Raw genomic sequence first — 26720 nt, forward strand, 5'->3', positions numbered from 1 at the left:
TTTTTGAGACAGGGTCTCACTATGTAGTTAAGACTGACGTGGAACTCACTGTGTAGCCCAGGCTGGTCTTGAACTCATAGCGATCCTCCTGTCTCAGCCTCCTGAGTGCTGGGATTAAAGGCATGCACCACCACACCCAGCTGATACGATTCTTTTAACTCTTTTGGAAATATACTCAGCAGAAGAATGGCTGAGTCAAATGGAACCTCTAATCCTGGTTCTTTGAGGTATCTCCATATTGATTTCCAAAGTGGTTGCACCAGTATGCACTCCCACCAACAATGGAGAAGGGTTCCTTTCTCCCCACATCCCTATCAACATTTGTTATGGTTGATTTCTTGATAGCAGTTATTCTTTATGGGGTGAGGTGGAATCTCAGTGTTGTTTTCATCTACATCTCTTGAATGACCAGTGATGCGGAATGTTTTTTCATATATTTACTTGCTGCTTTTTCTTGTTTGTCTGAGAAGTGTCTGTTCATTTCAGATGCCCATTTTTGAATCAGCTCTTTATATTTGAGGGGGCTGATTTTTTTTGAGTTCTTTATATGTTCTAGATAATAGTCTTTTGTCTAAGGAGCAGCTGGTAAAAAATTTTTTCCCACATTGTAGGTTGTCTTTTAGTTCTGTTGGTGGTCAACATAGTGAATATGGCCATACTACCAAAACTGTTATACAAATTCAATGCCATGACAATTGAAATTCCAATGATATATTTCACAGAACTAGAAAAAATAATCTGAAAATTCATTTGGAACCAGAAGAGATCTAGAATAGCAAAAGCCATCCTAGGCAACAGAGACATCACAGCGGGTATAACAATTCTCAGTTTGAAACTATACTACAAAGCCACTGTGATAAAAACAGCATGGTATTGGCAGAGAAACAGACCTGAAGATCAGTGGAATAGATTGGAGCAAACAAAAACAACTCCAGATGTACTCAGCTATCTCATGTTTGACAAAGGAGTCAACCATCCTTGTTGGAGGCAAGATAGCCTCTTTAATAAATGGTGTTGGAAAAACTGGATCTCAACCTGGGAAAGATTAAAACTAGACCCTTATCTTTCACCATGGACTAAAGTAAAATCCAAGTGGATTAAAGATCTAAATATTAAAACAGAAACACTAAACTTGCTGGAAGATAAGTTAGGCAGAACTCTTGAAGACATTGGCATAGGAAAAGACTTTATGAAGAAATCCTTAGTAGTATGAGAACTAGCAGAAAGAATCAACAACTGGGATCTCATCTTATTAAAAAGCTTGTGCGGTGACATCTTTTATCACTAGAGAGAGACTGCTGATAGATATCATTGGAATCACTTGTGACTTTATCCCAGTTTTTCCTTTCTATTCTTTCCTCACAGTGCTGCTATTCATGTTTGTTGCTTTTTACCAGAGCAGACAGAGCCACATAGGAGCTTAATAGTATGGCACATTTTACCTCTATTCTCCGAATCTGATTGCATATTAGTAAACAGCTATTTCTGATAAGTGACTTAGTAAATCTTGAATTGGAGTTAAGACCTGCCCTTTTAACAATACCCGAGGTATTTCCCTGGAATATTTATAGCCCATAGATTATAATTTGAAAGTCTTTGCCCTAGCCAAAACAGAATTCATTTTGTTTTATCTTTCTTGGGATGACCCTCTACCCAACCTTACCCACCTTAATTGTCCTGTCTAACTGTTAACTTTGAAAAAAATATTTAAATTTATTATAAATTAAACTTTTCATTATGATGATTATAGATTCAGAGGTAATTGTAGGAAATAATGCAAAGACTTCCTGTAGCCTTTACCAACTTTTCCTCCAATAACTGTATCTTGCTGTTACAACTAGGATCATGACGTGGATACATTCTGTCAATCTTGTGCTTGTTTATGAGTGTGTGTTTATTTCTGTACAGTTTCACCCATGTGAGTTCATGTGTGGAACCACCAGTTAATATACAAGCAGCTCCTTCACCACAAGGTTCTGCCCTCTTAATGATGGGAGAAGCTGTAGACTCAGGCAGTGTGAAAGATTGATTGCCACTTCAGAGCAGTGGCTCTCTAGGGAAAGGCAATCATTGGATTTCTGTCACAGAAATAAGCCTGTACCTTTAGCATAAACTTAGGATTTTCATATTACAACAGCTCTTTTGAAAAAAAACCTAGAAAAATAAGCTCCCAGTTAGAGACCCAGAACACAAATATTTCTCTTAAGTTAATGTTGATTGACGAACAAGCATTGATTTAAATGAAAAAATATGATTGAAACCCAGATGATAATAGATAGCAATCCTATATATAAGACTTATTTAATCTTTTCCAGTTCTGAATTAAATCTTTTTGTTCCTGTCTTTATTGCAGTGTGTATTATAGTTGTTTGCAGTTAATTGTTGATTTGATTATTTCTTGTCTCTTTTTTCTCCTAAACTGAGCTCCTTGGGAACAGTGACAGTTTCTATCTCCAGTCCTGGTGCATTGTAGATTCAATAAATATAATCTTGTTTTGTTCCTTTTTTTTTTTTCTGAGATGCAATCTCACTATGTTGCTCTGACTAGTCTTAAATTCCCGAGCTTGACTGATCCTCCTTCCTTAGCCTCCTGAAGGTCAATGAATAATTTTCGAGTGAATAATGTGAAAAACAACTACTCTAATGTCAAGAAAAGAACGTGAAATGAAAATAGAAAAATAAACATTGTTTATGAGACCAACTAACATATCAGAAACTGATTCATGTCTTTAGGAGGTAATAGAACATAGTACTTCTGTTCATATTTTCTCAAAAGTAAATAAAATTATTTACATTTTTATTTTAGTAGGCCTGTAAAAGTGTTTGGTCTGATATGCTTTTGGGAAGTGAAAATTTGTGACACTGTAGTATCCTAAGAGTTATAGATACTATGTGCCAAGTGAACATTTGTGTGAGTGTATTTTAGGAAAATTGCATAGCAAACTTATGAATAGGTTCTAGGGCCTAGTGAAGGGTTGTATTTTACTTTTAAATATTTTCTTTTTTATCAGCAATACTCACAAATGAGCAATTACTTTTAGAAATAGAAATGCTATGGCCTTATTTAGATACATGCTATCTTGGTTACGTTTCTTGTTACTGAGACAAAATAACCAACACCCAAAGTTAAAGGAGGAAGGGTTTATTTCACCTCAGCATTTGTAGAATTCATCAGCTGTCTCCAAAACCAGGCAGCATGCCAGAGGTGCATCTCAGGATAAACAGTCCATGGCAGGGTAGGCAGAAAGCAACAAGGACAAATCTATCTTTCCTTTTTATTCCATCCAGGCTACAATAGGCTTTTGGGTGGTTCCACCTACACCCAGGGTGGATCTTCCCATTATCCACATACAGAACTGTGCTAAACTAATCAGTGAATTAATTCAGAATCTCACATCCTTAATTCTAGTATCACAAATACATAATCCAGCCACTCCAAAAAGTCCCATCTATGAGTGCAAGAGGCTTTGCGGGGGACATCTAGAAATAAGCCATAACACATGGTTTCCTTATTCAGGCAAATATTTAAATGTTGTGAATATGTTTTTAGCTCAGGAGGAGGTCAGTCATGATGATGGCAGCTGTTGGACTAAGCTCAATATAGAGTTGTCTTCATAAGACCTCAACTTAGTATATTCCTTTCATGTGTCATGTCATACATAGCCAACAGATAAGTGTTATTGATGATTAGGCAAGGCTTTGAGCATATCTCTGTATATTTTAATAGTACTAGAGTTACTATTTATTATATTTTTAATCATTGATAAAGGCCTACCAGCCAGATTTCTCTCAGGACTCAGAAAAAATTTCCTCTGTAGAATGCTTACTTGTTGAGGTTTACTGTGTTAAAATGGAAGGATGTAGGATTTGAAGACAAACATAAATTCTAATCTGAAGCTCATGTGAGAGTTGTTAGTATTTATATTTTATACAAATTATTTCTTTACCTCCCTTGGCCTAAGCTTCTACATCAGAAAAAGAGTAGTACCTATGTCATAGTGTCATTATTAAATTATTAGCATAAGGAGAAATTGTCTGACATACATGAAACAATGTTATCCTTCCTAATCCTCCCATTTTATTAGAGAAGAAATCTGTGCAGCTGCTTTGCCTACTAGGAAATTTAGAAATATTTTATGGGTAATAGTAAGAGCTTTCTTAGATCTTTTATTTACTTTGTTATCCTTTTCCTGTATTTCTTTTTTTTAATTAATTAATTTTATTGGTACATTTAAGGTATACAACATAATGACATACATCATTGGAAATTTGCACCTTTACATAATCCATGTTGGTTCTTATTTGTTCCCCATTCTCCTGCCTTCCCTTAAACACTTCCTTCCTCCCCTACCTATCTACAAAGACTTTGTTTCCATTTTTTCTTTTTCTCACATTAATTCCATTCCCATCTTTCTTCCCTCCCCTCCCATTTCCCCTTCCACTTTTCTTCCTATTTCACATTATCTGTTATGCCTTTTAGTTCTCATTTACATTTTCAGTGTCTCACACTAGATAAACTGTTTGGTATTTGCACATATGCATCCTATTTATTTCACTTAAGAGAATTGCCTCAATGTGCATCCATTTAGCCATAAATGTCTGTAATTTCTCATTCTTTATGGCTGAGTAGTACTCCATTTTATTTTTTAAAAACACATTTTCTTTATCCATTCTTCTGATGATGGGCAATTGGGCTGCTTTCAACTCTTAGCTATCGTGAGTTGTGCTGATATGAACATGGGTGCACATGTATCACTGAGGTGTGATTCTTTTAATTCTCTGGGGAAGATACCCAGCAGGGAATAGCTGGGTCAAATGGGAGCTCCAATCCTAGTGGTTGAGGTATCTATATACTGATTCCTATGTAGTTGTACCAGACCACGCTCCCACCAGCAGTGGAGCAGTGTTCCTCTTTCCCCACAGCCTTACTAGCATTTATAATTGGTTTATTTCATGATAGCAGCCATTCTTTCTGGAGTAAGGTGGAATGTCAGTGTTGTTTTCATTTGCATCTTTCAAATGACCAGTGATGTTGAACATTTTTTCATGTTTATTTGCTATTTCTACTTCTTTGAGAAATGCCTGTTCATTTCAGATGCCCATTTTTGGATTGGGTCTTTAAATTTGGGAGGTCTGACTTTTTTAACTTCTTTATATATTTTAGATAGTAGACCTTTGTCTGAGGAAGAGCTGGTGAAGAGATTTTCCTCACATTTTGGGTTGTCTCTTCACACTATTGCTTCTTTCTTTTGCTGTGCAGACACTTTTTAGTAAGACATCCCACTTTTTGACTGTTTGTGCTAGTTCACAGGCAGCTGAGGTTTTGTTCATAAAATATTTTACTACACCAGTGTCATCAATAGTTCTACCTAACCTCTCTTCAGCTGGTTTAGTGTTTCTGTTTTAATATTTAGATTTTAATCCCTTTCAATTTTAGTTTAATACGTGGTGAGAGATATAGGTCTAGTTATAATCTTTGAAAAGTTGAAACCCAGGTTTTCCAGCCCTATTTATTAAAGATGCTATCTTTCCTCCAGTGAGGGTGCTTGGCTCCTTTGTCAAAGATGAGGTGGCTGAGTGTGTTTGAACTTGTTTCTGTATCTTCTAACCTGTCCCACTGATCCTCAGGTCTCTTTCTTTGCCAATACCATATTTCAAGGTCTGTTAAGTATGCTTCTGAAATTTCAGTTTAGATTGCATAGAATCTATATATCAGTTTTATAATTATGGCCATTTTCACTTTGTTGATTCTTCCTACTGAGGAGCAAGGGATGTCTTTCCATTTTCTGATATCCTCTTCAACCTCTTTTTTTCTGAGTGTTGTAGTTTTCAAAGTAGAGATCTTTGATTTCTTTTGTTACATGGATTCCTGAGTATTTCAATTTTTTGCATGCCATTTCTTTCTCAGTGAGTCTGTTTTTCGTGTATAGATAAGCTATTGATTTTTGTGTGTTGACCTTGTATCCAGCTACTTTGCTGAATTTGGTTATTAAGTCTGGAAGACTTTTGGTGGAGTTCTTGGGGTCTTCTAAATAGAGTATCATGTCATCTGCAAATAATGGCAATTTGACTTCTTCATTTCCTATCTTTATTCCTTTTATTTCTTTCTCTTGTGTAATTGCTTTGGCCAATGTTTCTAAAACTATATTGAACAGGAGTGATGACAGTGGATATCTTTGTCTTGTTCCTGATTTTAGTTTGAAGGATTTCAGTTTTTGACCATTTAGTATGATGTTGACCATTGTTTTTTTGTAAATAGCTTTTATCAGATTGAGGTAGAGACTGACAATTCATTTTTGGAGGGTTTTTATTCATAAATGTGTGTTGAATTTTGTCAAATGCTTTTTCTGCATCTATTGAGATGATCCTATGGTTTTTGTCCTTGGCTCTATTGATATAGTATATTATGTTTATTTATTTTTTTATATTACATTTATTGATTTGCATATGTTGAACCATCTTTGCATCCCTGGGATGAATCCCACTTGGTTCAGGTGTGTGATCTTCTTGATGATCTCCTGCATTCTATTTGGGAGTATCTTATTAAAGATTTTTGCATCTGTGTTCATTAGTGAGATTGGTCTATAGTTCTCTTTTTCAGTTGGGTCTTTCTCTGGGGATCAAGGTGATGCTTGCTTCCAGGAATGAATTCAAGAGTATTGCTTCCCTTTCTATTTCATTGAAGAGTTTAAACAGGAGTGGCAGTAGTTCCTCTCTAAATGTCTTATAAAATTCAGCAGTGAAGCCATCAGGACCCAGAGTTTTCTTAATTGATACGTTTTTAATTATGTTTTCAACTTCATTGATTGATGTTGGGTTGTTTAGAATTTTATGTCATCTTCATTCAACTTTAGTAATTCATACAAATCAAGGAATCTGTCCATTTCTTCTGTATTTTTCATGTATCCTCTGGATTTCTGCTGGGTTTGTTGTAATTTCACCTTTTTCATTTCTAATTGCATGGTTTTGGGCCTTTCCTTTTTTGTTGTTTTTTTTGTTTTGTTTTTTTTATAAAGTTAGCTAAAGGTTTGTCAGTTTTGTTTATTCTTTCAAATAATCAACTCTTGCCTTTATTGATTTTCAGAAGTGTGTTATTCAGGAGTGTGTTGTTCAATTCCATGTGTTTATGAAATTTTTGCAGTTTCTTTTGCTGTTGATCTCCAATTTCATTGCACTATGGTCTTGATAATATACAGGGGATAACTTCAGTTCCTTTGCACTTACTTAAACATGTTCCATGAGCGAGTATGTGGTCTATTTTGGAGAATGATCCACGTGCAGCCAAAAATAATGTGTATTCTGATTTTGTGGGGTGGAACACTCTGTAAACATCTGTTAAGTTCATTTCTTCAAGAGTTTGATTGAGTTCTGCTATTTCATTGTTTAGTTTTTGTCTAGTTGATCTATCTATATGTAGCAGTGGGATATTGAGGTCATCCCAACTACAATTGTAGTATACTCCTCTTGCCTTGTGGGTTTGTGTTGAGAAGTCTGCTGTGATTCTGATGGGCTTTCCTTTGTACATCATTTGTTTCTTTTCTCTAACTGCTTATAGAATTTTGTTCTTCTAACTATTATATGCCTATGCATAGCTTTTATTTTTTTATCATGGTAGTTGGAGTCCTATAAGCTTCACTTAACCTGTATGTTAGGTTTTTCCCCCTATTTGGGAAGTTTTCTGCAATTACTTTAGTAAACAGTTTTTTATGCCATCTTCACTCTCTCCTGTTTCTTCATTCACTCCAATCAGGCTTATGTTATTCTTCTTTGAATTGTCTAGCAGCTACTGGATTGATCTCTTATGGACCCTTATTATTTTAAAGAAATTTTTCTTTTCCTTGTCACTAATTGCAATCCTATCTTCTATACCAGTCCTTGCATTGGCTTGTTCTGCTGTGTAAACTTTAAGTGGAGTTTTTAATCTCTTGGCAATCTATTTGCATCTGTTTTATGGATTCCACTTGTTTCCTATGTTGGGTTTTCATCATGTTTCTCAGCTCCTGTATTTTTTTTATCTGTGTGTGCTCTAGATTTATTAATCATGTCTTGTACTATGGGCACAATCTCTGCTGTTATCTGAGAAATTATTTCTGCTTTCATTTTTTTTTAGGTCCTCTTTTGTTGTTAGTTCAGGGAGTCCAGGTGGTTCAGTATCAGATTGTTCCATCTCATTTCCCTTTGAGGTTGCTTTAGGTGATCTGAAAGTCTGGTTTTGAGACTTATTTCCATGTCTTCTCATTTCAACAGATGTAGCCCGCTATAAATTTGTTGAGGGAACTTTTTTCTCACCCAGTGGTATTCAGTTCTCAGCAGGCCACCAAGCAGCCTTTACTCTGCTACTCCCCAGTACACCAAGTCCTGGGTTTAGAATGGTGGCCTTCTATATCCACGAGCTGACCTGTTTGGACAGGCTTCTAGCTGGGGTCTTTGCACACTTAGGATGGTATCTAGGTGTGTCTCTCACTGGGACCCTTATGTAGCTGTTGTCAGGAGGGGGCGCTTTGGCTGGGGTCTGTGTATCCCAGTTTTTGTTGTCTATGTAGGCTTCTGGCTAGGGTCTTCAGGCACTTATCAGTGGTATCAGGGCAAGCCTCTGGCTGTTACTTGTGTGTCTGTGGCTGTGGCTGATGTTGTGAAGGGACTCTAGATGAAGCTTGCACACTTGTGCAGATCTTTTCTGGGTGGGCCTTTGCCTTGGGCCTGTGAGCCCACACCTCTATCGTTGGGATGGGGTGGGGTCTTAGCTGGGAGCCACCTGCAGCCATGCCACTCTGGTCCACACAGTTGCTCCCCAGGGTATTCATGCACGTACCACTGGTATGGTGGAATTTTGGATGAAGGTTGCATGCCTGTGCATCTCTTTCTTAGGCAGCCTGTGGCTTTGGGATGTGTGCCCACACCTCTGAGGTTGGGGCAGGGCCCTAGCTGGGACCCACCTGCAGCTGTGCCACTCTGGTCCACACAGCTGCTTCCCAGGATGTGCTACCCTTTATTTCTTACTGTTATTTTTTAGCAGTTTTAGATTTAATTGTATTGTAAGCTGCTTTAATCCAGGTTTTGAAATTGGTAATGAACATAGAGTCATTTATTTTGCACAAATGTACATGTAAAAATATATTGCAGAAGTATAAGTGATCTGTTTTCTTTGATTATCCCCAGGAACTCCACCAAAAATCTTCTACATTTAATAAGCAAATTCAGTAGCCGGATACAAATCAACACTCAAAATAGCCTTCTCATACACAAATAACAAACTAACTGAGAAAGAAATTAGGGAAACAACACATTTCACAATACCATGGAAAAAAGTAACATAGGAATCAAGCTAACAAAGGAAATAAAGATCCAGTACAATGAAAATTACAGTACTTTGAAACAGGAGTGTGAAGCAGATATCAGAAAATGGAAAGACATTGCTTGCTTTTGGATAGGAAGAACCAACATAGTGAAAATGGCCATACTCCTAAAATTGTTATACAAATTTAATGCAATTATAATCAAAATATCATTAGTTAGGCTTTTTCTATGTTCTTGTTCATTTAACTTGGAATTTCATCTCCTAAAATGTATTTGTTGAAAACTCATTTGTCCATAAAGGCCCTATTATATATATGTTGTATACAACCATCATATAGTTCAAAATATTTTACAAAATTTCAGAATTTTGGCAACTGTATGTCTATACATATATCTCCCTTGAGAATAAGTATATCTATGTATGTATATAAATGTGTTTCCAAAAAATATTACTTTGAAAAAATATTTCAGTCTGTAGTGGATTAATGGTCAACGTGTAACATCCAGCTGAACTGAATCAGCCTGGTCTGTGCAGGGAGGATCCATTGTTGTCAATAGCCATAGAAAGAAAACTAGAAGACCAGATTCAAAAATGGGCATCTAGGGGCCGGGGATTTAGCTCAGCTGTTTGGTGGCCTGCCTTGCAAGCGCAAGGACCCAAGTTCAATCCCTGTTCCAAAAAAAAGGGGGGGGCATCTGAAATGAACAGACATTTCTCAGATAAACAAGTAAAAGCATCAAGTAAATACATGAAAAAATGTTACACATCACTGGTCATTCGAGAGATGCAGATGAAAACAACACTGAGATTCCACCTCACTCCACAAAGAATGGCTGCTATCAAGAAATCAACCAATAACAAATGTTGGCGGGGTTGTGGGGAGAAAGGAACCCTTCTCCATTGTTGGTGGGAGTGCAAACTGGTACAACTACTATGAAAATCAATATGGAGATACCTCAGAGAGCTGGGACTAGAGGTTCCATTTGACCCATCCATCCCTCTGTTGGGTATCTTTCCAAAAGAATTTTAAAAAATCATACCACAGTGATACATGCACACCCATGTTTATAGCGGCACAGTTTGTAATAGCTAAAACTTGGAAACAGCCCATTTGCCCATCAGTTGGAGACTGGATAAAGAAAATGTGGTTTTTCTGTAAAATGGAATACTACTCAGCCACAAAGAATGAGAAATTAAGGCCAGAGATTTAGCTCAGTGGTTCTGCCGCCTGCCTCGCAAGCACAAGGACCTGAGTTCCATTCCTGGTACCCCCCGCCAAAAAAAAAGAAAAAAAAAGAATGAGAAGTTAGATTCATTCGTATGAAAATGAATACATATTGAGGTTATACTTTTAAGTGAAATGAATAAGTCACACGTGTAAATACCGAATAGTTTCTCTGGTGTGAAAAACTATAATTATAAATAAGATCCTAATGGTATAATTGACAATGTGAAATAGGAAGAAAAGGGCTAAAGGTGTAGGGGAAGTGGGAAGGGTAGGAGAAAGGAAATAAGGGAAAAGAAAAAAATATGAGAAAATGAAAAAACAGAAATAAAGTATTTGTAAATAAGGAAGGGAGGAGGGGGTGAAGGGAGGGCAGGAGTATGGCGAGAAAATGAGAACCAAGACCTGTCATGTAAAGGTACAATTTCCCAATGATGAATGTAACTGTACTGTATACCTAAAATGTACCAATAATCTCAATGAGGAAAAAAAAAGAGAACTGGCGGGGAAGATCTTGGCTTAGTGATTTTCTAGGAGAAGCTTGCTGTGGATGGTTTTCCTGATGCAAACTAGGCTGTTCTCATTAGAGGAGGAGACTGGGGCCTGTCGTTGCTGGGAATAACTGCTGTTTTCATCAGAGGAGCTTTGAATTTCCCCATGAGCATCACTTCCTGGCTCCATTGTGGATTCCCTCAGCTTGGCAACACAAATCCTTCATCTCACTGGTGTAGGTTTTTTGGCTTCCACCCTGGCCTTTGTGTCTTCCAGGTGCAGATTCTCAATATAAACAAGCATAAGACACTGCTGTGGTCTCTAGGTCACTTCCTGGACTCATGGAAGACATTGCTTTGGACTCTAAGCCTTTAAATGGACTTGTGTGGGACATTGCTGGGATCCAGGCCTTCTGTTGGATCCTTTGGGCTCTAGTGTGTGGTTAATCTCTCTTGTACTCCTTTGCATTTGACTTTTTGGGTAATTATCATAAAATCCTATAAATTATGTGTCCTGTAGTACTTGTATTCCCTTGCAGAAACCTGAGTACAACACAGTTTATAGAGAATTTAGTTTACCTTTATACTTTATTGTTGTTATCTAGCTATTTTGTGCTTATCTAAGGACCTTTACTCAATCATGAGAACAAAAAATGAATCCGTTCTTTTGTTGTATTCCCACAACATATTGCTGTTATACCACTTATCTTCTGCTCTATAATTCCCAAACATTGTGGTCTTTGTGTATTTTAACTGGATACCAAGTTTTTGTACCCAGTGCTTTCTACATGAAAAGCTTATTGAACTGTCTGTATTACTCAGTTATTTTAGTATTTTAAGTAGTTACTGCTGACATTGCCTGTGATATTTTTTATAATTTGACAATCTTCCTGTATAGAAATAGTAATTATTGTTCTTATACTGACATCAAAGCTATTAAGAATGAAAAACATGGAGCTGTAAGAAAGTATAGTACTGAATACTTTTTAATGCTGTATTTTCTATGGTTATATTATATATTGGCATTATATATTAACAGTAGAGCTATATTTTCATTTAAAAAATCTTTGTTGAGTTATAATACACATACTAATATGTCATGGGCTTAAAGTTTTAGTTTATTCACAGAGTTGTGCAATCATCACCACAATATAAATTTGAAACATTTTCATTACCCTAGAAAAAAATGTCATAATGATTTGACTATTCTTGACCTAATGTAAATGGACTCAGACAATTTGTGCCCTTTTTTTATCTAGTTTCTTTCATGTAGTATAAATATTTTCAAAATTTATCTGTGTTATTCTATTTCTTTTTATGGCAGAACAAAATTCCATTGTACAGATACACCGTATTTTGTTTACTAGTTGTTAGATATTTGGATTATTTCTACTTTTTGAGTATTATGAATAATAATGGTATGATTATTTATGTGTAAGTTTTGTGTAACCATATTTGTCAGGCATACACCTAGTAGTAGGATTGCTGGATTGAATTTAATCCTGATTAACTGAGGAACTGCCAGACTTTTCCAAAGAGGCTAAAGTTTTACATTTCCAAGAACAATATACAAGAATTCCAGTTCTGAACATCTTTGTTACTATTTTTTTTAATATCATGCTACCTTTTATGAAGTGGTAATCTTATTGTGATTTTGATTTTTTTCCTGAATGACTAATGATGTTTAGTATCTTTTCATGCATTTTATGGACATTTGCATATATTCTTTGGACAAGGGTCTATTAATATTCTTGCTTACTTTGGGGGTGTTCTTTATGAGTTCTATATATATTCTGGATACAAGTTTCTTACATATGTTTTATATGCTTTGCAATTTTTTTGCTATTTTGTGGGTTATCTTTTCACTTTATATTGTTTAATGCATGAATGCTTTTAATTTTTACATGGCCCAATTTATGGTTTTTTTTGTTTTGTTTTGTTTTGTTTTGTATTTGCTGTGTTTTAGAACAATGTGTTTATGTTGGAATTATTTTATTTCCTAGTTTCTAAAATGGTAAAATAAAAGATTAAGAAATTTGGCCAGGGATAGTGGAATACACTTATATAACAGTGGAGTACTCTGGAAGGCTGAGGTGGAAGGATCATAAATCTGAGCCCAGAATTCACAGAGCCTGTAACTCAGTGCAGAAGACAAACACACACACACACACACACACACACACACACACACACACACAATTTATAAATTTGTTTTATTCATTGGATTTTTAAATTATGGTATAAGGCTGGAAATGCTGAGAAGTGAATAGCCTAGTTACAGGATTTTCTCTCTAATGAGTTTTATTCGCCAATCTTTTATAAAATGTTTAACTTTCAAGTTGATACATTATAGAAACTTAAAATGGAAGTTTTTTCTATTTTAGAATCAAGAGGAATCTTGTAGAAACACTGTTACTTAGATGTTGTAATTAATAACCAGACCCTTAAAAATCCTGTGAAAACAGGGTCATTTCACTTATCTCTCTTTTGAGTAAATTAGTTAAAAGGAATTTCTTGAGTGCAGAAAAATACTTTTTTCCTTAATTTTTGCTTTATACAGTATGTGTATATTGCATGAAATTTAAAGAAAGTTAAAATCAGGTATAAAGTGGTTGTAGTTATATTTCAGCTTTTTCATTTAGTATTTCTCATGTATTTTCCTGATTTTTAGTTTTAAAAATGGTGTTTTTAATGTTAATGTTCTATTTAGTCTTGAATGAACCTATATATGTTTCACCATCCTTAGTGACAATTCATATTTTTTCCATTGCTAAAATTAATGGTTCTGTAAATATTTAAAAATCGTGACATAAAGTTCACATTGTTTGCTTAGGATAAATAAGTAGAGTTGTAATTAATGAATCAATATTATAAACTTTTAAAAGTGTCAATGTATACTTTTATATATTTTAAAGTATTAATGAATATTTGTCTAATTTCTCTAAAAAGATTCTAACTTATATGAGAATAGATGTGTATGTGAGAGTATATTATATATATATATGATATATGTATATATATATATGTATGAATATTTATTTTATTAAACCATTGTAAGCACTAGGTATTATCAAAATTTTGTCATGTTTGTAAATGAAAGGTATCATCACAGTTTTAGTTAATGAATCATTCAAGTGGTGAGCTGGCATGGTTTTTTTTTGTTTTGACATTTACATTTCACATTTTAAAACTTTTGCTATATCATTTGTCCATATTTTCTAATTATTTTTAAATTATTTCATGGAGAGCCTGGAAGGTAGAGTTAGTATATGACAGAGGTGTATTTTCAGGGGGAAAAAAAGTACCACAGGATTTCTAAATCATGTTCTGGAATTATTTGATGGAATTAAAAATAAAAATTAAGTAGTCTGCTTAAATTACTAGGCAATATGTAGCTGATAAGTTGCAATTTTATGTGTGTATATAGTTACTTTTAAAAAATGAATGCAGCCAGCCATAATGGCAAATGCCTGTAATCCCAGTACTCAGAGGGAATACAGGATCACTGGGCATTCGTGGCCAGCCTACACTGCATAATGAGATCAAGACTAACTTATATTACATAGTGAGGCCCTCACTCAAAACACAGACAAATGGAAGTTCCCATAAATATTTTTCTGCAACTTGCTTTTTATATCTATAAAATGTCTTATAAAGGACTATCTATTGAAATAGCTCTATTTCATACTTTTATCTGTTGCATATTCTACAGTATGTCTTTGTTTTCTATCATGACTTATTTATATCATATACAGTAATTACACGAATATATCTCAAGTTACTCTATGTATTATAATTATAATCATTTATATGAAATGGCTTATGTTAACATTTCTTTCATGCAGTTTTTAGATATTTAAAACTCTCCAAACGTTCCACCTTTCATTGGTGATGTGAGGTGAGGGCCAAGTCAGCGTATTTGCCTTTTGTCACACCAGGCTTTTTTGTGACTTTCTTTTCTTTCTTTTGGTCCTCATTGAGTTTGTTGGTACATTTTAGGCATACAGTTACATTCATTATTGGGATCTTCTACCTTTACATGACAGGTCTTGGTTCTCATTTTTTCCCCTTGTCCCTGCCCTCCCTTCACCCCTTCCTCCCCTCCCATTTACAAGCACTTTATTTCCATTTTTTAAAATTTTCTCATATTTTTTCTTTTCCGTTATTACCTTTCCCCTACCCTTCCCACTTTCCCTATTCCTTTAGCCCTTTTCTTCCTATTTCACATTTCAAGGCACACATGCTACTGAGTAAACTGAAGAACCATCTGGAAGTAACTTTTTGTCAGAATGGTTGTGCTGATTTACCTGACAAGAGTTATATATGGCAAAACTAAAGTGGAATATAATTTTTAAAATATATTACAGTTTAAATTGATACTAATTCAGAAGTTGCTATCTTGAGAAAGCAGATCCTTGTTTTAGCAGTATGGCCATTATCATTATTGCAATATTTTGGGGCTGTCTTGTCGATTTAAAGTGTGTGGCTCATTCCTTAGTTCATGGGTTGATCTTTAGACCCAGTCATCTGTATTACTTGGAACCAATTAAGGACTAACTGATGGGTTTGCTCATGATAGTAGCACTAGTTTAGTTAGAACAAAATGAAGCAATGAACTAAAGAGACTGATTTTCCTTAGGTATTTATTCCTTTATTTATTTCCTTAGGGATTTATTTTTCCTACTAAATTGATTCTAATGATTGATTTTTAAAGCTCCAAATAAGGTTTTAATTATGAAATGATTAATTTATATAGCCTCAAGGAATTTTATGAAGCTTTATAATTAAGTCCTGTATGATAATGATTAGAACTTTAGTACTGTAAAACAAACCCTCTTAATGTGACTTTTAGATAAAAGTAATTATTTTAAGTGAAATCAGTCAGACACACAGACTGAAACAGCACATGGTTTCTCTTATATGAAAAACCCAAATTATAGATAAAGAGCAAAATATAAATTTATAGGAAGTCAGATGATCTTTCTCAAATGGGAAGGGGATCAAGAGGTGGAGTGGGGAAGGGAACAGAAAGGGAATGAAAAGAGAAGTTAAGATGTGCTATGTACATGTCCCAACTCCACACAAGGAATGGAAACATTATGTACAACAAATATGCTAATAAAATTTTGAAAATAAAAATAAAATTTAAAAAAACTATGATGATTTACTTTTTCATTTGAGGTAAATACCTGGTGGCTTTTCATTTGTAAGTTTCTGTACTGTTCAGCAGGTACATGTGGTTTTGTGAACTTAAAACCTTCTAACTCAATGGTACAAATAAAACAAAGAGATAGGTGAATTGTGCTGTCTCTACAAATGGTGTCAATATTTATTCTGTATCTCATTTGAATATTGTTGGATTATGGAGTGCTGCTACTGCTCTGTGAACACTACTAGTGAAATACTTTTATAATTTCATTTGTACATCTTCAGCTCTAAGATACAGAAATCAAGAAGGTTTAGTTTCTAAGTCCATAACTCATGTTCCTGACTGGCCTTTAGATGGTAATTCTGCTGCATCTCTCAGGTCCTTAGGTTACATCCAGAATAAAGTGTGCCTTTGCCTAGTTGTCACATAATCTGCTTAGATTGCACTCAGGTAATATAATTTGAAAGAATGTTTTTATTTTTGAGGAGAAGATGTGGGGAAGACCAAAGTAGAGAAGTAACTCTATCTGTTTTTAAAGGACTAGTAAATGAGTTCTTGATTTTAGCTAAAATTGAAAACAAATAGTCCTGATATTTGACTGTGTATTTCATGTGAAAACTTCAAAAAGTTAGGATATGCTAGTGACTGTGAGGAAACTGATAAAAAAACAGGAGCATATTTCTCTCCCAGAAAAATAACCTTGTAAACTTATTTCTTTTTTTACATAATGATGTATTCCTTTTACTGAGTGTACATATCTAAGGTAGTACAGTGTCAGCTAATTTCACATGGCTGATGAGCCTCTGATAATCTTATTACATACATTACTGATGTGCTTCTGACATTTAATCCATAACAATGAGGGTTTGAAAGATGTTGTCTTTAAAATTACGTCACAAATATAATTTGTTTTATAGCTATGCAAATATATAACATGTTTGATTTGTATTCCTTTTTTAAATCATAGTCAAAGATTGGAAATAAGAGCACAAGTTGCAGATGCCTTCTTATCCAAGTTCCAACTGACTTCAGATGAAATGAGTCTTCTCCGAGGTACAAGAGAAGGACCTATTACGGAGGTATCCTTGCTTTTTATTAGAATCACTTAAGGGTAGCAATTAGAGACATTGTAGAAAACCTGCTATTTTGAATCTTTACTTTTCTCTCTGAAAAAAAGTTTCATCTGAAAATATTTTTAAATTTGGAAATTAACATGCATATTACTTTTTAAGTTTTGTGTTTTTTTTACAGTTAAACATGCATTTTTTAAAAGTCAGAATACCACACAGTTTAAGAAAACTCATATCACTTACTTCCAGCATTCTTCTCACCTTTGTCAACCAGTTTCTAGGTTGTTAACTTCTTCTTTTGTAAATTCTGTACTCCTCATCTATCATTAAAAAGAATATACTGAGATTATCTGTGCTAACTGCTTTCTATCATGAAATATGATGCTTAAGCCTTTTACCCTCCCACTCCAGCACAAAGAGACACACGTTTATCCGCTTCCTCATACCTCATAGTACAGTCATGTCACATTTTCTATTTTCATTACAGTGGTATAACACTGATTATGTGTTTTTTAAAAAAGACTTTTTGTCTTTTCTGGAATTGGGAATTATCTTTTTTAACCTTAATCCTTAAGTTATGGCATTAGTTCTTAATGCCATAGAACTTAATTCTTAAGTCATTTGCAAATTGACAGGATGATGAAACCTTTGCAAATGCTAAACAAAGTTTTCCTGTTTCCTCCCTCTCTTTCTTTTTCCTTCCTTCCTTCTTGCCTTTCCTTGAAAACATGCAGTTTGTCTCAGAAAAGAATCATTCAGTCTCCTAACTGGGAGGAGGAATAAACTTAAGTCTCTTGTGGCTATTCTGTCATCAGGGAACAAGTGGGGTTCTTGAGGTGGGACGGGGTCTCACTTAATGTCTCTTGGTGTTGTATGTAGCATCTGAAACTAAGACTTTTATATGTTTCTGTAAAGAAAAAAAAGCCAATTGTCAGTTCAGTATTAGTCAATACCTGTCTATTTAATGAACATCATTTATATGTCCCACTTTGCATTCTCAGTTTGGATAAGGGCAAAAACAGGCACATAGCATGTATAAAACATCCTCATTGAAAAGAATACCCTGCTGAAGTCATAAGAAATGTAATGCATAGCATGTGTTTCTTCACTCTTTGTATTTGCATTTCTCTTACTAGACTATATCTTTCTGGAGAATAAAAATTTGTAAGTTTATAAATGTTGTATTCCTGGCAACTAGCACATTATTTGGCACATAGTAGACACTGAATTATTTGTCTTAAAATATGAATGCCTGTTATATCATCTATAAAAATCTGAAGAAAGTTGAGATCAGTACAGGAAGCCTATTAGAATAGGTGAAATTCTGTTTTCTTTTTGTAATGATTTTTAATTTAGAATATTGTAATTTTGCTTGAAAGCATTTTAAAGTCACATTCTTAATTTTAAAGGATTTTTTCAAGGCCTTGGGAAGAGTGAAACAGATTCATAATGATGTCAAAGTGCTCTTGCGTACAAACCAACAAACAGCAGGGTGAGTAACTATTGAGCTAATTGCATTGTTGTTTACATATCCAAAATTTTTAAATATTCTAATTTTTTCATTGAGACAAAATCTCACAATATAGTTCAAGCTGGCCTTGAACTCACTATGTAGCTCAGGCTGTGCTTGGACTTGAAGCAGTCCTCCTGTCTCAGCCTCCTGAGTGCTGGGATTACAGGCATATGGCACCATGCCTGAGCAGATGTCTAGATTTTGTGAAATAGAAGTTTGATCTTTATTTATTTTTGGAAAAGGAGGCTGTTATACCCTGACATGTTTAGACTAAAACAGCAGTTGATAAATAAATAATAGAATTAAAATTTGACATTTATTTAATTACAGAAACACCCTGAAAAATCATGATAAAATGATAAAATTTAATATATTATAGCCAAATCATTGTGTAACTAAGTAAAAATAGTTAAGTGCTTAGATATAGCTATTGACTAGAAGTTTAAATTGTAATAAATATTTTTAAAAAAATTTTTTAGTTTAGAAATTATGGAACAGATGGCTTTACTTCAAGAAACAGCTTATGAAAGACTTTACCGATGGGCTCAAAGTAAGTGATTTTTTTTCATGTTGTCTACCTTTGTGAATATAAGTATTTGATTTTTAAAAATTTCTCTCGGCCTTTATTTGATACATTTTGATTATAGTAATAAGAAGCAAACTTTACGTTTGAACATTTTTTGCGCTTGTATCTTGAGCATTTATTATTAGTCAGAATATTTGATGAAGGATGAAAGTAAAAATGAAGACTAGTAAAAATGAAGCCTTAGATGATTTTAAAGTTGATTGTACATCACTTATTATTTACATAACTCTGAAGTTATAAGTGGTGAGTTGTCTCTTTCCACTGTAACAAATTACTACAACTTAGTGGCTTACAATAACACAAATTTATTGTCGTAGGTTTCTGTAGGTCAGAAATCAAATAGTCCTCACTGTGCTTAAATCAGTGTTGGCAGGGCTGCACACAGGGCTGCAGAGTTCTAAGAGAGAGTCTATCTCCTTACTCATTCAGTTTGTTGGTATAATTCAGTTCCTTGCATTTATAGGGTTGAGATCTCATTTCCTTGCTGGCTGTCACTGTGGGTTTTTCCCAGTTTCTAGAAGCTTCCTTATTCTTTGACTTATGAACTCTTCCTCCATCTTCAAAGCCAGCCAAGGCAGATCAAGATTCTTTCTTTGAACTTCTCTACTTCTCGTCTGTTAATCTGCCTCTGACATTCTCTTTTATCAGCTTCTTCCATTTTAATACTATGTAATTTTAATGGGTCCTTAGGTAATCTGAGAAAATCTCTCCACTTTAAGGTTTGTCACTCCAAAGTCCTTTTTGTCATAGTGGATAATGCATTCACAGAGATTAGAATGTCATTATTTTGCTTACACAAATGCTTTATTTGCTTTTGTTTTAAAATGTTTCAGTGAACTGTTTGCACAATATCCTGTTACAACCAGAGAAGATAGTAAAAAAGAACAAAAGTGGAATAGTGGGATAGGACCATGTAGTATTTTACTAGGTGTTGCCAACTGACTGCTGGAAGGTGTTGGAATTTAATTCATTTAACTAGTTATACCTATACTGTGATATAGATATACGACATGCATATAGTTTATACTGCACTGTGAGGCTGGGCTGGGTGATTTACTTTTTATCTCTGCCTCTCTTGTTGTTTACTGTTTACTCCCATCTGTTGTCTGACTCTCTTTGAACCCAATCTTGTCTCACCCTTCTAAGTTGAAGGTCCTCTAAGGTAAAGATGTAGTCTCTACATATTCTTGAAGCTTTCTGTGACTATAGTAAAGCACAGAGAATCTCTGAATACTAGCCACTGGAAACATTTACTTAGCCTCTGGTGGTATGCTATTCTTATTATTTGGTAACTCTTCAAAGTGTATCTCTTATGTCTGTAGTTGGATTGTATGTTCTCAAAGCCACGGATGTTGTCTAAATTTTATTGTGCTTGGGTTGGAGATTTAGCTCAGTGATGATACCGCCTGCCTCACAAGCACAAGGTCCGATCCCTGGTACCAGACAAAGAAAAAAATTTATTGTGCTCCCCTACCATCTAACACAGAAGTTCTAGCTGTGTACTTTTGACTGCTAGGTGTAGGGAGTGGGCAGGGGAACATTATCAGGACCTCTGCCTTGGGTCCTGGCCTGTGAGCCACCCAGCACAAGGCAAATTCAAGAACAGACAGAAACAAGACTTAGAGTAGAGAAGCTGAGTTTTGGGTCCTGGTCAGTGCTGCTGATGGCAGCAAAGACCAAGGCCCCAAGCACATCCAGTATTTATTGAATACAATCATGGGGAGGAATAGGAAGTCGGGTACCCTATGAAAGCATTAGTGAAATATTGCTGATGGCATGAGGGAGCCAGGCAGGGCTGTCAGGGAGTCGGCACTGCTTATCTTGCTAGGGTAGAAGAAACCAGTACTGGGACTAAGTGCAACTAGCAAGCAACCCATAAGGGTCAGTGAGAAGTCATAGTGTAGGGGGAAGAATTTTAATTGGGGACACACTGACTTCATCCACACATACCTCAGCAGAGTCCTGCCACTTCACAAACCAGACTTAGGCCTCGGTGACAGCCACTAGCAAAGGAGCAATACTAGCTCAACTCTGCTAGCTGACATGCCCGCATGAGTCATGCAGGGCTTCAGTCTGACTGAATCCGCTCATGGAGAGTAAACATCTTCCATCAAAGCTCCATTGATACTAAGGTAAATCTACAGACATGTCCTAGACACAAATATTGTCAAAGGATGTCCTGATTAAAAGATAAAATGTTTCAATGCAATTAATAACATAGGGTCCAGAGTATGCTTGTTTTCCAACAGAGAACAAAATCAGACCCACAGAAATCACCAGACCCTACACACCACCCGCTCTGCTGTCACCTGAGGCTACCTGCTGTAACTGCTGCTGTTTCCGAAGAGATGATGTGGGAGACCTCCCTGCACAGTACTAGCAGGCTATGAGTGGCACATGCTTCTTGCCTCCCATAATTCAGCTATATTGTTTTATATCAGGGGTCAGACCAAAGCTCTGCTCACAGGCCAGGACCCAAGGCAGAGGTCCTGAATATGTCTGCTTCCCTGCTCCCTACAGCTAGGGGCTATAGGGCCTTGTGAATATGTTTGCAAGTCCACAGTTCTGTGCTTTTCTCAGTCAGCACATGCTAGGAAATACAGTACTACTGTGAGCCCTCATTTACCGGAAAGATTGGGGATTTTAAAGAAGTCCTAGGTTCTTTGAACATAGAGCTTATAAGCATTTTATTGGTAAAATTGAATAATGAAATCAGGAAAATATTGGCATAGAGGTTTTTAAGAGCTTAAAATCCTAGCTACTGGAGGCTGATGTATAGTGTTGTGGAAGAGTACTTGCCTAGTTTTGATCCCAGGCTTTGATCCCCAGCATTCGAAAATGTAAATCAAGAAAAGGTTGTATATATTCAAAACTTTTGAAGTTCTGATTTTATTACTATAAAACAGTTATCAATATAAACATTTATAGCACACTGCTTTAAGATCACTCTTGAGGAAATGAACTGGTGATGTATTTTTGTTATTCCTTCCTCCCTTATTCTATAATTTGTGTGGCAGTAATTCTGTAAATATTTGTTGATTAACTGGTTTATTCCAAACTTTAGTCTTTGTAATAAAACAAGACAGATTTGGAGTGTACCTGTAACAAACGTCATCATGTAAAGTTATATTGCTACTTAAGCTTAAGGTTTCACTTTGGTTGATAGCATTTAGGTTTTGTTTGCAGTATTTTCTATGTTTTTCTAAATTCTTTTTTCATGGGGACATTTGCTGTAGAATTTAGACTTTTGGTATACAGTGGATATAAATAAAGACCTAATTTTAACCTCCCAGATGCTATCATGTTAATTATTTTTCAGGTGAATGTAGAACATTGACACAAGAGTCATGTGATATATCTCCTATATTAACTCAGGCAATGGAAGCCCTACAGGACAGACCTGTCTTATATAAGTAAGAAATTCTACTTTTCCTTTGATAATTTACATTCATTTTTAGTATTGTCCAAGTCATATACAGTAATTTGAGTAGTTAGAATGTGTGGTGGTATTTTGACCTCATGTGTTTGTATCTTTGAAGTGTCTGCATATTTGAATGTTATGTGCTATAGAACAAACACAGTGTGGAGGGAAAGACCAAAGTAGCTTGTGACTAGTTATGCTGAGACCAGGTTGTATGCCCAGTCTGTCATCTCATTAAATCCCTTGGAATTGTAGCTCACTAAAACTCCTGTATAACCTTGCCCTGGACAAAAGGCAGTTATGAAAAAAGAGCATTTAGAATCAGGGCTCTTGCAATTGGATTCAACAAAAGAAAGGGTCCCTGTCTTTGATCTTGTAATTTATATCAAGAACTCTATTGTGATGCTCTGAATAAGAATCCTATATATTTTAACTTGATTTGAATATCTTAATTTTAGCAAATGCTTTTTTAAAAATGCCTGGAATAGTATGGAAATATGCTTTAAGGAAATCAGGAGTTGTGGATAATTCAGGAAAGGGGCAGGGATTTATTCCATAGCCATTGATTCCCAGTAGGTTCCTCTCTCTCAGAGGCTTCTTAAACTATTTTTAGAGAATTTTGCCTTTTGATTGGAACATTATTTATTCTATAACAAAGTTACAGAACACAAATCGTGGGACAACTATGTAACAACACTGACACCAACTGTTGTCTAATTAATATTTACTATATATTAAGAACTTTTCTAAGTTCTAGAGACACATCAATAAAACATCTTTCAATCTGCATTATTTTATGGAACCAAATATTTTCTAAGCAAATGGATTTAAATAGAATATATTAATTGGTAGCCTATGGGTCATGTCCAAGGTGCTGTGTGGCCCATATATTCTGATTAGGGGAAGGAGATGAACATTATGGAAGAGAGTCTAAGGGATATAGGTATAAAGTGAGCTTCTGAAGTTAATGCGCATTTTCCTGGATAAAGAAGGAGAGCACAGCTTTGCAAGTTGAAGGATAGCAGGTCAAAAATGTAGGTTGAGAACATGCACTGTTGGGAAATGCATTGCAGAAGCTTCTACTGGACATTAGGTCAGCAGCAGGGGCTGGATTTTAGTAGTCCTGAATGTTGTGCATGTCAATTTAATAAGCTGATTTAACTACTGATCCGCAGCCTGGCTGTTTATTCCTACTTTGAAATTTCTTTACCAGGGTTTTCACATTAACATATTGGTGTTGACTGTCAGTCTTTTAGTACCTAAAGTGTTTGATGTTTGATTTTAATCAAGCATTACATTGTATAATGTTTGTTGAAAAGATTTTTAAAAAATCTTGCTTTATAAATGCCTTTGTGTGTTTTGGGCACCTAGAAAGGACATCTAACCCCTGTTAGGCAAATACATTTTTAACTATGCTATTATTTTTATCTATTTTTATTAACACATTAATTATACATTTTAAAGAGATTAGCTATGGTATATCCATATATGCCCATCCCTCTCCATGCGCGCGCACGCGCACACACACACACACACACACACACACACACACACACACTCTCTCTCTCTCTCTCTCTCTCTCTCTCTCTCTCTCTCTCTCTCTCTCTCTCTGCTTCTCCTGCATGGTATTCCCAGCTCCTGATCTGCTTTAAGGTTACCTTTCTTTTTTCCACATATGAGAGAGAAAATGTGATACTTATCTCCGTGTCTGTTTTATTCCCTTAACATGATCTCTAATTCTGTTCATTTTGCTATAAATGACAGGTTTTCATTCTTTATGACTGCATAACACACCACTATATTTTCTTTATTCATCTTTTAGTTTGCACTTTATCCTGGTTCCATATCTTAGCTTTTGTGAGGCGTGCATCTGTAGACATGGACATGCAGGTGTCTCAGCTATGTTAACTTCATTTCCTTTGGCTGTATAGCCAGGAGTGGGATAGCTGGATTATATTATAGGTCTATATTTAGTTTTTTGAGGCACCCTACATAATGGGGTTCTGCTAATTTATATTCCTAACAAGAGTTCATAAAAACTCCTTTTCCTCCGTATCCTCACTAGCACTTTTTTAATAATATCCCTTTTAACTGGGATGAGATGGTATCTCGTTAGAAGTAACGATTATTGACCAACACTCAGAAGGAAGCAAATACTGAATTTCTAAGATGAGGTTTCTAAGTTGGGTCAGATCTCTTTGAAAATCCCTTGAACCTCCCTAAGTTTCAGTTTTATTAGCTGCAAAATGAGGATAATAGTGTTTAGCTTACAAGGCTATTGTGCAGATTAAATTAGATGATTCATTGAAGGTGCTTAAGACTAATGCTTGGCATATCACTAAATTTTAGATCTTATTTTATTTAAAGAGGTGATCAGAAAGCTTTCAACTAAGTAGAGGTGTATTTAAGGACTGTATGACAGCCAGAGGAAATACTTGAATGACAAAAAGTGGAAAGAGACAAATAGCCAAAAGGCACATGGTAGAAAATAGAGAAAATAATACAACTTGGAAGATTTTAAGAGATATTTGGAAGTTGAGTGTGAAAGTAGTCTTTTTAAGACCAGTTGATAAGGATATGATGAATGCTAAAAAAAGGGGAGGGGCAAAAAAAGAAAATCTGCCTTTTCTTTAGTAATCATCTGTTTTCTAAGTGATAGTTTCATTAAATTTAGGAAAAGCTTAATGTTTCATGATAACCACAAGATGGCACTGTATATGAATTTATTATAAGTGGAGAAGAAAAAATTGATGGTTTCTTTCCTTTGGAAAATCTTCATAACATAAATTTCATGATATTTTGATTTATAAAATGGTTATTTTTCATCATTATTTATATTTCTGTTGCATTTTAAAGAGGAGTTTCTACACTATCCTTTTATCTTTTACTTTGTTTTTGACCTCAATTTTCTTTTGTTTAATGTAGATCAACATAATTAAAAATGGGGCTTTTAATTTTAAGTAGAGGTATTTTGGAATGTTTATACGCTTTGGATCTTCACCTTTATAAAGTTACATTTTGAAATTTTGACTTCTGTTGGGAAGTCAGAGTTTTTCTCTGACTTTATAAAAGATGTTTTATGTGTTACAGATACCATTGAAGATTCTTCTGACTCATGCTGTTTTGCTTAAATTATATTTGTTCGGCTGGAGGATTGACCTTAATATTTATTGATGTTTCGTATTATTTTGCAGATTAAATCCCAGTGTTTACTTGGCTTGGTAAACTCCCCAAACCCCATTTAAAATACAAGTGAATTCACTTGTTTCTGATGTAACTCTGCTCCCAGTGAACAGTCCTAATATGAAAAATTTTGTTGTTTCTGTTTACCATTGTCAGTAGGGTCTTGGAAAAGAGGATTAGTTTTATATTTTAAAAAAGTTAAAAGTGTATGAATGTCTCACTGTGATAGTCATCTGATCATAGGTATATTTTATAAAATGAAGCAGTCATTTAAAAGAAAGTCTTGCTCATACTGAACATATATATAATTGAAGAGAATGAGTTAAAAGTAAAAATATATTTTCGTTTTCAAAATATTGAGGGTAAATTAAGGCAATTATGTAGTTTAGCAACACTTTGCTATACTATACTTTCCTATACTGGTATGTCACTGCAGAGAACTTAAAAACCATTTCCTTTTAACTAAAAACAAACACACACAGAGAGAACCACAAAATAGTTAATAGTGAACAGTCCTCAAAAAAGGTTCAGACTCCTAAAAGTTGAAGTTATTTTATCACTTCTTTTTCCTCTCCTATAATCTGGAAATAATATATCTCCCAACTTTTGTGATATTTAACAAAATGTGGATTTTTTTCATTAAGTCAGCAGTATGTTAAACTAAGAAATTAATTCTTTGAGAAATATTAGGAAAATTTGGTAAGTTTTGTTTATATATTGGTTAATGAAATAATTCTCAATATTTAGTCTGATAGAATACTATCTAGGGATTTAATAGTGGGTA

The 26720-nt window shown here is 34.9% G+C and overlaps 1 protein-coding gene across 1 annotated transcript in view; it reads left to right on the forward strand.

Moving 5' to 3' along the window:
- Positions 1-26720, forward strand: part of Cog6 (component of oligomeric golgi complex 6) — an 83112-nt gene that overhangs the window by 12154 nt on the left and 44238 nt on the right. Inside the window, exons 5-8 of the mRNA XM_010639170.1 lie at positions 17131-17242; positions 18643-18725; positions 19226-19296; positions 22652-22745. Coding sequence (XP_010637472.1) covers positions 17131-17242; positions 18643-18725; positions 19226-19296; positions 22652-22745 — 360 coding nt within the window. The remainder of the gene's footprint in view (positions 1-17130; positions 17243-18642; positions 18726-19225; positions 19297-22651; positions 22746-26720) is intronic.

The sequence above is a fragment of the Fukomys damarensis genome, unplaced genomic scaffold (genome assembly GCF_012274545.1).
Source record: "Fukomys damarensis isolate Sample0158 unplaced genomic scaffold, DMR_v1.0_HiC HiC_scaffold_38, whole genome shotgun sequence".
Classification (NCBI taxonomy): Eukaryota; Metazoa; Chordata; class Mammalia; order Rodentia; family Bathyergidae; genus Fukomys; species Fukomys damarensis.